At 34.2% G+C, this 14,384-nt stretch overlaps 4 protein-coding genes and 1 non-coding gene across 6 annotated transcripts; 2 read left to right on the top strand and 3 right to left on the bottom strand.

The window, feature by feature from the left end:
* The first annotated feature begins 305 nt into the window (after positions 1 to 305).
* Positions 306 to 385, top strand: TRNAL-UAG (transfer RNA leucine (anticodon UAG)). The gene has a single exon. It is a non-coding gene; the product is annotated as a tRNA-Leu (tRNA).
* A 135-nt stretch (positions 386 to 520) lies between these two features.
* On the bottom strand, positions 521 to 2,906 carry LOC112744362 (pentatricopeptide repeat-containing protein At1g71460, chloroplastic). The gene has a single exon (XM_025793969.3). It carries the CDS (start codon positions 2,815 to 2,817, stop codon positions 730 to 732), a length of 2,088 nt encoding a protein of 695 aa, XP_025649754.1. The 5' UTR covers positions 2,818 to 2,906; the 3' UTR covers positions 521 to 729.
* Positions 2,907 to 9,744: 6,838 nt separating this feature from the next.
* LOC112744359 (uncharacterized) lies at positions 9,745 to 10,653 on the top strand. The gene has a single exon (XM_025793967.3). It carries the CDS (start codon positions 9,881 to 9,883, stop codon positions 10,475 to 10,477), a length of 597 nt encoding a protein of 198 aa, XP_025649752.1. The 5' UTR covers positions 9,745 to 9,880; the 3' UTR covers positions 10,478 to 10,653.
* Positions 10,654 to 10,709: 56 nt separating this feature from the next.
* Positions 10,710 to 13,236, bottom strand: LOC112744358 (uncharacterized). Of its 2 annotated transcripts, XM_025793966.3 has the most exons (5): positions 12,296 to 13,236; positions 12,045 to 12,125; positions 11,851 to 11,919; positions 11,549 to 11,734; positions 10,710 to 11,461 (listed from the first exon to the last, which is right to left on the bottom strand). In XM_025793966.3, the coding sequence occupies exons 1-5, from the start codon at positions 12,395 to 12,397 to the stop codon at positions 10,835 to 10,837; spliced, it is 1,065 nt and encodes a 354-aa protein (XP_025649751.1). In that variant the 5' UTR covers positions 12,398 to 13,236; the 3' UTR covers positions 10,710 to 10,834. The 2 variants fall into 2 exon arrangements, with proteins under 2 accessions (XP_025649751.1, XP_072071205.1); XM_072215104.1 differs by lacking the exons at positions 11,851 to 11,919; positions 12,045 to 12,125 and having other exon boundaries at positions 12,296 to 12,583.
* Positions 13,237 to 13,269: 33 nt separating this feature from the next.
* On the bottom strand, positions 13,270 to 13,953 carry LOC112744360 (uncharacterized). The gene has a single exon (XM_025793968.3). It carries the CDS (start codon positions 13,951 to 13,953, stop codon positions 13,387 to 13,389), a length of 567 nt encoding a protein of 188 aa, XP_025649753.1. The 3' UTR covers positions 13,270 to 13,386.
* Between the last annotated feature and the right edge of the window lie 431 nt (positions 13,954 to 14,384).

The following is a 14,384-nucleotide window of genomic DNA, read 5'->3' as shown; positions in this document are numbered from 1 at the left end:
TGTGCATTTGATAGATGCTTTACTATTAGTTACATGATATATGTACTGTTTGACAAATACATATTTGTGCATAGTTTCATAAATCCGGATTTAGAATAAACGACTAAGCATTTTATCAATAAAGCTTTCATGTCGTTAGTATTTAGTAGGCCTTTAATTTATTTCAGTCTAGAAATGATAAAAACTTAATATTTTTAAAGTATTGTAAAAGGCAAAGCTGGTTATCCAGAAAGCAATGAAAAATTGAAAATAGGTCAGCAATAATTCAATTACTAATATAATTGTATTGGAAACAAACAACATCTGACAGTTTGGCCGAGTGGTCTAAGGCGCCAGATTTAGGCTCTGGTCCGAAAGGGCGTGGGTTCAAATCCCACAGCTGTCATTTGTTTTCTCTCTTTTTGTCATTTTGGACAAATATCTTGCCAGCTTAGTCACTCACTCCATTCACAATCCAAATGCCCCTCTCAACTCAGTACATACCGGTAGATAAAATATAAACTTAAATACATGAACTAAATTAGGTAACCAATTATATTTATATCTTGGGTTAAACAAAAAATTTATAATTTTGAAATATAGTTATTACAATGAGTATGGTAAAAAAATTTCAAATAAATTACAACTTATGGATTCTTAACAAAAATTACATGTCTCTAGTTAATCTACATTCAAGAATGTTTTAACAATATGTAAATCTTCCATATGAAAACTGGGATGTTGCCTTCTCTATGCAACAGAACTCATCTGTATAAGTTTTTGAGCTTTCTCCAGTTGACCATCATGGGTAAGTAGTCGGACCATTATATCAAAATGTTCTTTAGATGGTTCAATTTTATATCTAGTCATTAACTTGAATATCCTATAAGCATCATCAACAAATCCAGCTCTGTCGAAGATAGATAGCATGGCGTCAAAAGTGAAATGCGTCGGAGTAGAACCTCTCGATGTCATCCGATCGAAAAGAGCAATTGCACCTTCATACAATTCATTATTTCCATAGGCCCTAATAAGAGCAGTCCATGTCATTGAACCTTTAACAGGGACAGCATCAAATACCAACTTTGCCTTATTAACCTCTCCCAAAGTCCCATACATATTGATAAGTTCTGCAGAAACAAAAGGGACTTTTGCGAAATCCTTTTTCAAGAGCTGTGCATGAATCTCTTTTCCATGCTTCAAAAGTTTTAGCTCACCACAAACACTCAGCATCCTTGCTATTGCAACTGAGTCCGGCCTATGCTTTGATGATTGCATTGACCTTATCACATCAAGTGCTTCATGATGATACCCATTTTCTACATATGAATCAATCATGGCTGTCCATGAAATAACTGTCCTTTTCTCCATACTGTCAAATAGTCTTTCAGAGTATTCAATCACGCCACACTTCGAGTACATTACCATCAACGAATTAGTTATGGACGCGTTAGGCAAAAACCAATGCTTCAAAGCATAAGCATGAACCTGCTTCCCCTGTTTCAAAGCCCTCAACTGAGCACATACTGGAAGAACAGTTGCAACTGTCACAACATCAGGCCTGAACCCTTCTTGCTGCATCCAAATAGTCGACCTCAGTGCCTGCTCCAACCTACCATTCCAAGCATAACCGGACATTAAAGCCGTCCAACAAACCAAATTCCTCTCCGGCGAGCTATAAAAAACTCGCCTAGCCGAACTCATATCCCCACATTTGCAATACATATCAATCAAGGCAGACTGAATAGGCACTCGCCTATAGTACTCCTTCGTCTTCACCACATAAGCATGGACCTCTTTGCCCAATCGCTGCTCAGAAACTTCCCCTATTGCAGGAAGAACTGACATCACCACAACTGAATTAACCTCCACTCCTTCCTCCACCATCCACCTCACATATTCCAACGCCTCCCTCTGCAGCCTATTATGCACAAAACCCGCCACCATTGCTCCCCAAACCACAACATCCCTGCTGGGAATTTCGTCAAACACGCGGCGCGCAAGATTGATCCTCCCACACTTGAAGTATAAATCAATCAAACTTGTCCTAATAATTGAACTATCAACCAAACCATTCTTGATCAACAACCCATGAGCCTTGAGGCCCTGGAAAAGGGCAGGTGCACCGGCGAAACTCTTGATCACAGTAGTGAAAGTATACACATTCAACTCAACACCCAATGCCCTCATCTCAGTATAAGCTTTAAGCACATCAAGGTAGTGCTTTTTACCCGCAATCACAGACCCTCTTAACAACGCATTCCATGGGTACACACTGTTACAGGGTAACTCGTTAAAGATTTGTTTGGCTTCTTCCAAAGCGCCGCAAGAGGTGTACATGTGAACAAGCTTCGTTCGCAAAAACTCGTTGTTTTCGAAGCCGTTGATTCGGATATGGACGTGGACTTCTCTACCGTGTTGTAGCGACTTGGTGCGAATGCAGGCGGCGATGAGAGCGGAGAAAGTGGTGGCATTGACAGGGATTCCCTGTTGGTCAACATAATCGAGAATGGTAAGTGCTTCTTTGAGTTTGTCTTGGCGCGCGAATCGTTTGATGTCTTTGTAGATAGAGCGTGGATTTTTTGTGTGGATGGGTAAGGAGGATGGAAATGCATCTTTCTGTTTGAAATGTTTCAGCTTCTTGTAGTGGTGGTGATGGTGATGGCGGTGGTTCTTGGTGGTGGGGAATTGGGACGGCTCTGTTGTGTGGTGGGGTTTCTTTGGGAGTGGTGGTTTGAAGTTGAAGAGTTGGAAGGTGATTTTGGTGTTGGAGGATGGCGAAGGTGAGGTGGGATTTGGAGGGAACGAGTGAAGTTGGAGGGAGAGAGAGGCTGCCATGGTTGAGAGAGGGACGGGAAAGAGCTTCTTTTAACTAGAAAGGCTCTCAAAGTCATCAAATTATCCTCACTTATTTTTCTGGAAGAGAAAACTTGAAAGCCAAATAGAATTTGTTATTTTTATCCGTATTTTTTTAAATGATAGGTGATCAAAATATTTTGATAATTAAATTCAAGTTAGTCAGTCTAAACTAGCAAACGTTATTCATACAATACAGGAGTGTTTGCTGTGTGGTTTGGATCGGTTTTGAGTAAAAAACTCATCCAATTCGAACACTATATTTATTTGTTGTGCAGTTTGGATTGAATAATTTTTTTAAAAAAATTCGATCTGATCCAATTTCGAGCGGTTTGGATTAAATTGAATTTGTGGTTTTGTAAATTAAAAAAATTAAATATATATAATAAGTCTCAACATCAAATTTCAAATAATCAACAATAACATAAAAAGTCTTAACAATATCTTAAAAAACCAACAATAACATAACAATAGAAATAAAATTATAGATTAGTTAAAATAAATAAATAAATCACATTTTAAACATAAAACATCTATTAAATAATAATAATAATACATGAAAAATATAAAAATGTATAACAAATTGAATATTTTATAAGTATAACTGTAAACATAATAATAAAATAATAATATTATAACACATTATGCGATTTAGATTAGATTGGATCGGTTGTGAAAAGTAGATCTAAAATCCGATCCAATTCAACGGTTAAAAAAAAAGATCCAATCAAATCCGAATTAATACGATTTTAATCGGTTTTTAATTTGAATTGGATTGAATGGGCGGTTTAATTTAGATAGGGTTGGATTTGAACACCCTTAATATAATATGACCATGAATCATGCAAGTTTTTTATTTTTAATTGAATTCAAGTAAGTTAGTCTAATCACTCATATAATATACGCATGAATTATGCTCTTTTTGTTGTGGTAAATTTTTTTTGTGACTTTTTGTTGTGGTAATTGAATTCAAATAAGTTAGTCTAATGCAAAAATCACTCATATAATAGATGAATCATGTTGTAAAACAACTAAATAAATAAGGAAGATATAAAATAAAATAAAATATGTAAATAGAAAACTCTAGCATTAATATAATTAGCTCAATAATAATTTATATATATACATTAATATTATATGTTGTAATATGTATATATATGTAAAGATAGAAAGAAGTATTAAAAGTAAAAAGAGAGATAATTGCATTTGTAAGAAGAAAGGAGAGAGGAAGCATTTGCTTTATTGCTTTTATTGATTTTTGCTGTGTATAAAACAAGCGAGGCTTCACCTATTTATACTGGTGACAAGCCTTTGGTTTCAACCTTCATTTACTTTCATTTTGCCTTGAAAATAAATCTTTTTGCATGGGAAAGATTATTAGCCGCCCAATTGATAAATGGGCATTCATTTCATGTTTATCCCAACACTCCCCCTTGAATGTCCATTAAGGATTATGCCTCGTTAAAACCTTACTAAAGAAAATCCAGTGGGAAAAAACCTTAGTGAAGGAAAAAGAGTACAATATCCTTTAGTGATGGGGACTGCCTCATTAAAAACCTTGTCAAGAAAAACCTAATGGAAAAAAAACCTGACCAAGGGAAAAAGAGTACAGTCTCCCCCTCTTGCCGATATCATTTAATGTTTCGAAATCGGCGCATCCCAATCTCATGTACCAATCTTTCAAAGGAGGATTTTGGAAGTGACTTTGTAAATAAATCTGCCAGATTGTCACTTGAACGGATCTGTTGGACATCAATTGTCCCTTGATTTTGAAGGTCATGAGTGAAGAAGAATTTGGGAGAAATATGCTTTGTTCTATCACCTTTGATGTATCCACCCTTAAGTTGAGCAATGCATGCTGTATTATCTTCAAATAGGACAGTTGGAGCTATCTTATGATCAATCAGTCCACATGATGACAGAATATATTGAATCAGACCCCTCAGCCAAAAACACTCGCGACTAGCTTCATGAATCGCCAGTATTTCAGCATGATTAGAGGAGGTTGCTGCTATCGTCTGTTTTGTGGGCCTCCATGATATAGCTGTACCACCATATGTGAACAGGTATCCTGTTTGAGATCTCCCTTTATGTGGATCAGACAAGTATCCAGCATCTGCATAGCCAACTAATTGTGACTTGGATCCATAGGGATAAAACAAACCCATATCAACCGTCCCATGAAGATATCGAAAGATTTGTTTGATTCCACTCCAATGTCTTCTGGTTGGAGAGGAACTATATCTTGCTAGTAAATTCACAGCAAATGATATGTCAGGTCGCGTATTATTAGCAAGATACATTAGCGCTCCAATGGCACTGAGATATGGTACTTCAGGACCAAGGATATCTTCATTTTCTTCTTTAGGACGGAATTGATCATTTTTCACATCCAAAGATCTTACGATCATTGGTGTACTTAATGGATGTGACTTATCCATATAAAATCTTTTCAAGATCCTTTCTGTGTATGTTGTTTGATGAATAAAGATCTCACCTTTTATATGCTCGATTTGCAGGCCGAGACAAAACTTAGTCTTTCCAAGATCTTTCATCTCAAACTCTTCTTTTAAAGTTTTTATAATTGTTGGAATCTCTTCAGAAGTCCCAATGATATTTAAATCATCAACGTACACAGCAATTATAATGAACCCAGATATAGTTTTCTTTATGAAAACACATGGGCAGATATCATCATTCTTGAATCCGTTTTTGGCCAGATATTCAGTAAGACGATTATACCACATTCGTCCAGATTGCTTTAGACCATATAAAGATCTTTGCAATTTGACTGAGTATAACCCTTGCGAATATTCACTGGATGGTTTAGATATCTTTAGTCCTTCAGGGATTTTCATATAGATATCCCGATCTAATGAGCCGTATAAATAGGTTGTTACCATATCCATTAAATGCATATGCAGTTTATGATATGCAGATAAACTGACCAAATAACGCAATGTTATCGCATCCACTACAGGGGAATACGTTTCTTCATAATCTATACCGGGCCTTTGTGAAAAACCTTGTGCCACAAGTCGGGCTTTGTAGCGCACAACTTCATTTTTCTCATTTCGTTTTCTCACAAATACCCACCAGTATCCAACAGGTTTTACATCTTCTGGTGTACGGACTACAGATCCGAAGACTTCACGTTTTGCAAGTCAGTCTAATTCAGCCTTCATGGCTTCTTTCCCTTTTGGCCAATCATTCCTTTGTCGACATTCTTCGACTGATCTTGGCTCAAGATCCTTACTTTCATGCATGATATCTAATGCCACATTATATGCAAATATTTCATTGACAATTGTCTTATTTCGGTCCCATTTCTCTCCTGTAAAGACATAATTTATCGAGATCTCGTCATTTTCACAATTTTCAGGTACCTGAACGTCTTCTGACGTTATATCAAAATTTTGGACAACTGCAGGTGTCTCTACTATGTCTTTTTCAACAGGAACATTATTTACCTCTTTTCTTTTTCGAGGATTTTTGTCTTTAGAACCGACAGACCTGCCACGCTTCTGGCGTGTATTTGCTTCAGTGGCTATTTGTCCTACTGAGACATCAATTCGAATTGGGGCATTTTTCGCCCTACCACGCTTCTGGCGTGAATTCGCTTCAGTGGCTACTTGTCCTACTGGGACATCAATTCGAATTGGGGCATTTTCCGCTGGTATATAAGATTTAGTTATCCTCTTTGTATCGGAAAATGCATCAGGCAATTCATTTGCTATTCTTTGCAAATGTATAATCTTTTGAACTTCCAGTTCACATTGCCCTGATCGAGGATCTAAATGCATCAACGATGATGCATTCCAGTTAAGTTCCTTTTCAGGAAGCTTATTCTCTCCCCCTAATGTTGGAAATTTTGATTCATCAAAATGACAATCCGCAAACCGGGCTTTAAATACATCTCTAGTTTGTATCTCAAGATACCTCACTATAGAGGGAGAATCATATCCAACATATATCCCCAATTTTCTTTGGGGTCCCATTTTGGTGCGATTAGGTGGTGCAATAGGAACATATATCGCACACCCAAATATTCTTAAATGGGAAACATTTGGCTGCTGGCCAAAAGCTAATTGCATAGGAGAGAACTGATAGTAACTCGTTGGCCTCAAACGAATAAGTGCTGCGGCATGTAAAACTGCATGCCCCCAAACCGAGGTTGGGAGATTTGTTCTCATAAGTAAGGGTCTAGCAATTAATTGGAGGCGCTTAATAAGTGATTCTGCTAACCCATTTTGTGTGTGAACATAAGCTACTGGATGTTCAACACTTATTCCATTAGCCATACAATAAGCATCAAAAGCTTAGGAAGTAAATTCACCAGCATTATCAAGACGAATTGTTTTGATTGGATTTTCTGGAAATTGTGCTTTTAATCGAATAATTTGAGCTAGTAATCTCGCAAACGCCAGGTTGCGAGAAGATAATAAGCACACATGTGACCATCTCGAAGATGCGTCTATTAGGACCATAAAATATCTAAAAGATCCACATGGTGGATGAATAGGTCCACATATATCACCTTGAATCCTTTCTAGGAATTCAGGGGACTCAAATCCAATTTTTACTGATGATGGCCTTAAAATTAACTTTCCCTGAGAACATGCAGCACAACAAAATTCACTAGTTTTAAAAATCTTCTGGTTCTTTAGTGAATGTCCACGAGAGTTTTCAATAATTTTCCTCATCATGGTTGTTCCCAAATGACCCAATCGGTCGTGCCAAATTATGAACTCATTTGGGCTAGTAAACTTCTGGTTTACAATGGCATGCGATTCAATTGCACTAATCTTCGTATAATACAACCCAGATGAAAGTGAGGGTAATTTTTCTAATATAACTTTCTTATTTGAATCATGAGTTGTGATACATAAATACTCATGATTTCCCTTATTCATAGTCTCAATATGATATCCATTTCGGCGAATATCTTTAAAGCTCAACAAGTTTCTTCGAGACTTGGTAGATAACAGTGCATTATTTATTATAAATTTGTTCCTCCAGGAAACAAAATTATAGCTCTTCCGGAGCCTTCTATCACATTGCCTGAGCCAATAATAGTATTAACATATTCCTCTTTTGGCACAAGATGGGTAAAATATATATCACTTTTGAGAATAGTGTGCGAACTTGCACTATCCACAAGGCATACATCTTCATTACATATTCTTGCCATTCTCGGAGTCTTCCTAAAAATTTGATCAGAGTCTCGTGCTGATAACGTGTTGTAAAACAACTAAATAAATAAGGAAGGTATAAAATAAAATAAAATATATAAATAAAAGACTCTAGCATTAATATAATTAGCTCAATAATAATTTATATATATACATTAATATTATATGTTGTAATATGTATATATATGTAAAGATAGAAAAAAGTATTAAAAGTAAAGAAAGAAATAATTGCATTTGTAAGAAGAAAGGAGAGAGGAAGTATTTGCTTTATTACTTTTATTGATTGTTGCTGTGTATAAAACAAGCGAGGCTTCACCTATTTATACTGGTGACAAGCCTTTGGTTTCAACCTTCATTTACTTTCATTTTGCCTTGAAAATAAATTTCTTTGCATGGAAAAAATTATTAGCCGCCCAATTGATAAATGGGCATTCATTTCATATTTATCCCAACAAATTAAGCGCTTTTTATTTTTTATTTTTTATATCTCTTCTTTTGTTGACGTGCGTTTCTTCTTCTTTTTTTAATACATTTTTTTTTTAAAAAAAACATAGAAATTTTGGTTGAAAAGATAGGAAGTTTAATTCCATAACATATAAATTATTTTGAATTACACAAATTTTTTATTTAAAAATAATAAAAAATATAAAAATTTTAATCACATAATATAAATATTTTAATTGTATAATATAAAAGTTGTTTTGAATAATGTAGGCTTAGTTGAATAATAAAAAAAATACAAAAAATTTTATATAAAATATCCGTGTTTATTTTCAATAAATTTATATATTTTTTATATGTTTACTTTAAAAATCTTTTATATTTATTATTGTAAAATTTTTGTGTTTTCTCCTTTTGTTTTTTTACAAAAAGGTTATGTTTATCTTAAAATATTTATGTGTTCTTTTTTTTTTTCTAAAAAATTCTTGTGCTTTTCTTTATAAATTTCTCTATTTTCTTTCTAAATTTTAAAAAATGTACAAATAAATAAACAAAACAAAAAAATACATAAAAAGAAAGAGAAAAAATAAAAAAGGGGAGGAGCACTAGAAAATGAAGAAGAAAAAGAAAAGAAAACGAATAAAAAAGAACGAGACAAAGAAATGTTATACGAATTTGATTAAACTTAGTTACTAACAACATTTGGTTACGCCGGATTTTTGGGAAAAAAAAATTCTATCTATTTCAATAGAATTATTGTCTAAATCTAACATTCTTAAAACTTGAATGCATGGATAATTTTTCTATTGCTTGGGTGGATGGGCTGCATTAATAATTTGGAGATAAAATTCAACGTGCAATTTATTAAATCACATTTGACTAAGTCATTGTGCTCAAAGCACGCACTTCTCTTTCAATATGCTGTTTTCTTATCTATGTGCACTTCCCAAAATTCCCATCAATGACTTGAATAGTTGAATCTATTTTTCAACATATAATTTAATTCATCTTACCTCTATATTAATAGTCATCACTCTATCATTATTAAATTTACCACAATTTAATTTTAATTCAAAACTGTTGTTATTCACTTCTTAATCATATTTATATAAGCCAATAAGTTATAACTCAAATGGTATAGTCTTTCCATTCTCAATTAAGAGGTTGCGGGTTCGAGTCTCTTATGTTTGGTAAAAAAAAAAAATCATATTTATATAAACTATACCGTTAATATTCCTCTTTATACTTGTCCAAGTCTTCGGATTCAAAGTCTTCGATAATCGATATGCTTTTTCTCTTAGACTTGATCATACTCCCCTTTGATCCAAATTTTATATATATTCACAAGCCACTTTCACTGAATTTCATATACGAAGCTTAGAACGAATTTCTCTTATTTTTGTGTCACATAAATGGCAAATTATGGAACTACACAAAGAGTAGCAACCTCTTCCTCAAACTCTTCACCAAAGCCTGAAAACTATGAACCAAAAGTTCCAAATGAAAATCACTTCAAGATTTTCTGCCCCTTTAGCATTCCTTTAACATCAGAATCTGCAGCAGTTCGAATCATAAGAAACTTTGCCACCTATGGTCTATACTACACCCACTTTGTGTGGATCATACTATTCATAACTCTCATACCTGCCAGAAAAGTGTCACTGATTCTTCTCGTTATCATGACATATGTGACATCCCTTTTTCTTTTGATTCTAAGGACATGGCCAAATTCTTTTCTGCTTCACAAGATCATAAACAAGTGGTTTGTGTTGGCTGTGATTGCGGTTGCGACGGCGGTGCAGCTGGTTTTAACCGACGCTGGGATTCATCTGGCAGTGACTTTGGCTTGTAGTATGCCTCTTGTTTTGGTTCATGCAGTTTTGTGGGTTGGTTTTTATGGTTCTGAGGTTGTGAATTATGATGCTGGTTCTGCTTCTGCTTCAAGAGAAAGTGCTCCTCTTTTTGTAGTTAATGAGAGTGGAGATAAGGTTTCAAATGATGCTGTTTGACTTTTCTGTTTTTATGAGTCTTGCTCAAGAAATGAGTTTGTCAAATTAATGTGGTAATAAAACTGTCAATTTTTTTTTCTCTATGAATAAGTTGGCATTTATGTGTAATTACTTGAAATATGTTTGATCATATTTCTATTTCTGTATTGAATGGCAAGTTATGACTGTTTGATGAATTCAGATGAGTCTTGCTAAGATCTATATTTCAGAGAATAATATATACATGGGTTAGTAGAAGTCTAATAAGATCAACATGGGTTACATTAATAAAGATGGTTAGTTACATGTGGTGAAAACAAAAAATAAAAGTACATTAACAAATAATCAGAAACCATAATGCAATGCATAGCATTAGAATTACTCAGCTACTTCTACTTTTTTATACAGCCAGGAATAAAAAAGAACCAGCATGACCAAACCAACAAGAACCATAACAAAACCAAGAACACCTAAACATGTAAACAAGGTACCATGAATTCTAAATGTGCCACATATAACATTAAACCCTGATGCTGCAGCCACCAACACAGACAAAGAATACAGCAATGAGAGACATAACATTGAGATAATAGGCACTCTAAATCCCAAAGACCAAGCCACCATCACTGTGTATGCAAAGCTCACTATGAACATTCCGGTCCATATTGTCGCCGGTAAGAACCTTGTAGATGCTTGAAACAAGCTCAGTGGTATCTTTGAGTTGTTTCTTGTGCTTGCGAATTGCGAAAGGTTTTCGAAAGGACTACCTAAACAAGATAGCAATGCTGCTTGTACTCCAAGCAACTTCACTGCCAATGCGGCTCGGTGTTCTGGTGGACAAATTATCTCTGCTGAACAGAATTGCATGAATGTTTTTCTTGTAGAATCAGTTTGTTGAACCTTTTTGGTTAAGCCTTGGCTGCGATCCGAAATCCGGCTTGTGTCTTTTAGGTTTACCACCACATGGGAGGTGGAAGAAGAAGATACATCACATTCCTTTCTTGTCTGTTCATTTTGAAAGATCCACTGAAAATGTTACTCAATATTGCATAGACAAAGAAGATATGAGAATCATAAATTCCTTTTCTTTACCTGCTTTCTAGTTAAGTTGTAGCCAGAGTTCTTATTAGGCTTTTGCATTGACTTGTCAAGTTCTTGTTTTCTCTTTTCATCATTAGGCAGAAAATTGTGTTTCTCATCATCTTCTGTGACCCCCTCTTCATCATCATCATCATCATCATGGATATAGGCCTTGTTATAAGGCAACATTCTATCAGGCTGCATAGACATCCAGATACAGAAGTCATAAAAATTATATAAAGAACTTTGTTTTGATATTCCTTTAAAATTTTGAATGAAAGATTAAAAAATGATGAAGATAATCAATCTCTCACCTCATAAAATACTGCTGTAGCGTTTCTCAAGTATGCAATAGTTCTCAATAACTCCTTATTTGTAGGGTACTGCAAATTCAAAACACAGAAAACATGTATGTCAAAATAGCAAAAAAAAAAGAAACTCGGAAGGCACAGATCATATATAAAATTCAACAAAAAAATAAAAAAGGAAGTGTCAAGCAGTATCTTGCCTCAGTTTGTTTGCCTGAAATTCTTGCCGCCACTGATCCGCGGCGCAATCTCCTGTATATGATTGGATTTGGTTGTCTTGCCTTTGTTGTTTCAAGATATTGCAAACCAAATGAAGAAGTCAGTGAAACAAAAAGTCAACTATTGCTTCCTTACCTAATCAGAAAATATTTAGTGGTACAGTTCTTGATGCTATATATAATAAGATTCAATTATTCAACTTTGAGGGAATGCAAATAATGCATAAACTTACAGGCTTTCTTGGAAGCAAAAACTTGTTGCTTATGCTATTGTTCTTGTTGTTGTTATCATCTCTGTTCTGTTCTGAAACAGAAGGCATACTCAAAGAAGCCATGATCAAACAAGTGGATCACTGGATTGTTATAACTTCAAATATGGCAATTCACTCAATTCAGGTGGATCAACACAGGTTCTTATAAGTCAGTGTTTTGTGATTAAAAGGATTACTGTGGAAGAAAAGGTCAGTGAAGAGACACATGGAGGAAGTTGTAAGTCTCCATTTTTTACTTTGTAGAAGAAGATCTTGTTATATCATACTTTATTGTACTTACCAGTTTTTGTATGCAAAAGTCACTGCTCTATATAATACACTAACAATTCCTTCTTTTTTTTTTTGGTGTGGGATGGAAGCTTCTTCTACACATAAATTTTTGTAGAATATTCAATTTAAGACAATATATGTTCTATTCTTAATGATGTGAAAGAATGGTGAGAAAAAGATTAATCTTTTGGTGAGTATGATGTTGATTAGTAATTCGAAAGAATTAATACAACTATACAAGCACTTCATAAAGGTAATTTGAGGATAATAGTCTTAAATTACATATATGAGTGACATGAGTTCTTTTTTTTATATCATTGGTTTTACAACATAAAAATAAAATAAAATGTTCTAAACAATAAATTTTTCTGATTATTATTATTATTATTATTAATTTATTATTGTGAAAATACTTCCTCAAATACTAATAGCTCTTAACATAAACTTGATTCGAACTAACCTATCAGTTGGAACAAAGCTTTATTATTGAAAATGTCTTGAATTATTTTCACAGTAAGATAAAAGAATAAAGGGCAGCTCAGTGCATAACCATCCTGTATTATTGCAGAGTTTGAAAGACGGTTGCATCTAAAGGATATAATGCAGGCAGCCTAACCTGATAATTACATCAGTGACCGATTCATCACTGATTCCACAGCTTGAAGTAAGAAAAAAGAATGCTGCAATTTATTTTATTCACAATTCCAACACTTCTATTACATTACAATTGCAGTGAAAAAAAAACAACAACAAAATTGAGATGTTGACTTATAACTAAAAAATCAAACTTCCTCTGTGCCATCAGCACCAACTTCACAATTACAATTACAATAATGATCTTCAGTGTCAAAGGAATGGTGATGAGCAATCCATAAAAGTGAATGAATCAAAATTATAGGAACAGCAATAGCTAAAGTAACTGCAAGATGAGACCCAGCTTCAGTCACCACAAGCATCACCACAGTTACAAACACTAGCAATGACAACACAAACCTTTTATCTATGACTTTGTGAAGCAAAACAGAATAAGGGAATGCCCTTAGAATTAAACAGTAAATGGTTATTACATATGTCATTATAACCAAAATAATCAATGAAATTTTATGCCTGGGGATGAGGACTATGAAGAGTATGATCCAAAAGAATAATGTGTAATATAAACCAAGATTCCCTAAGTTCCTCATGATTCTGATTGCTGCAGCTTCTGAAGTTAACGGCATGTTAAAGGGACAGTATATTTTGATGTCAGTATAGAGTTTTTCATGATTCTCTTTTGTTTCATGAGATTCAACTTTGGATGAAGGTTTTGAGGAGGTTGGTATTCTTTGGCTAGTTCCAAAATTTGCCATAGCATATGAAGTATGAAATTTGGAAGATCAAAGAAGGGCTAAGTAGAAAAAAAAAAAAAAAAAAAAAAAAAAAAACAAACTCTTTAACAACAATTACTGAAGCTAGAGGGTATTAGGTTCAATTGATGGCTGGTTGTGTTACTTTGATTGTGAATTTGGTTTATTATAAATATGTAGAATAGTGTCAATTTCTAGCTAAGTGGAAAGAGACATTTTGTCATTTAAGATTTTGGTAAATATGGAAGAAATTTCATAAAAGGAGAGTGTAATAACAGGGAACCTTCCTTTGTTGTTTCTAATGTTTGGTTTCCCTAAATATTCTGGCCCTACTTGTTTGTAGCCAAACATTTGAATTGTCTTCAGTTCAGTTTGATCAAGTACTAGTAGTGAAGGTGGTTTCAATCTGATATTTGTCTTTTCTTTTGTTTTTA

The sequence above is a fragment of the Arachis hypogaea genome, chromosome 14 (assembly GCF_003086295.3).
Source record: "Arachis hypogaea cultivar Tifrunner chromosome 14, arahy.Tifrunner.gnm2.J5K5, whole genome shotgun sequence".
Lineage (NCBI taxonomy): Eukaryota > Viridiplantae > Streptophyta > Magnoliopsida > Fabales > Fabaceae > Arachis > Arachis hypogaea.
Note: the sequence above shows the minus strand (reverse complement) of the source record. Positions and strands in the feature narration are given on the sequence as shown.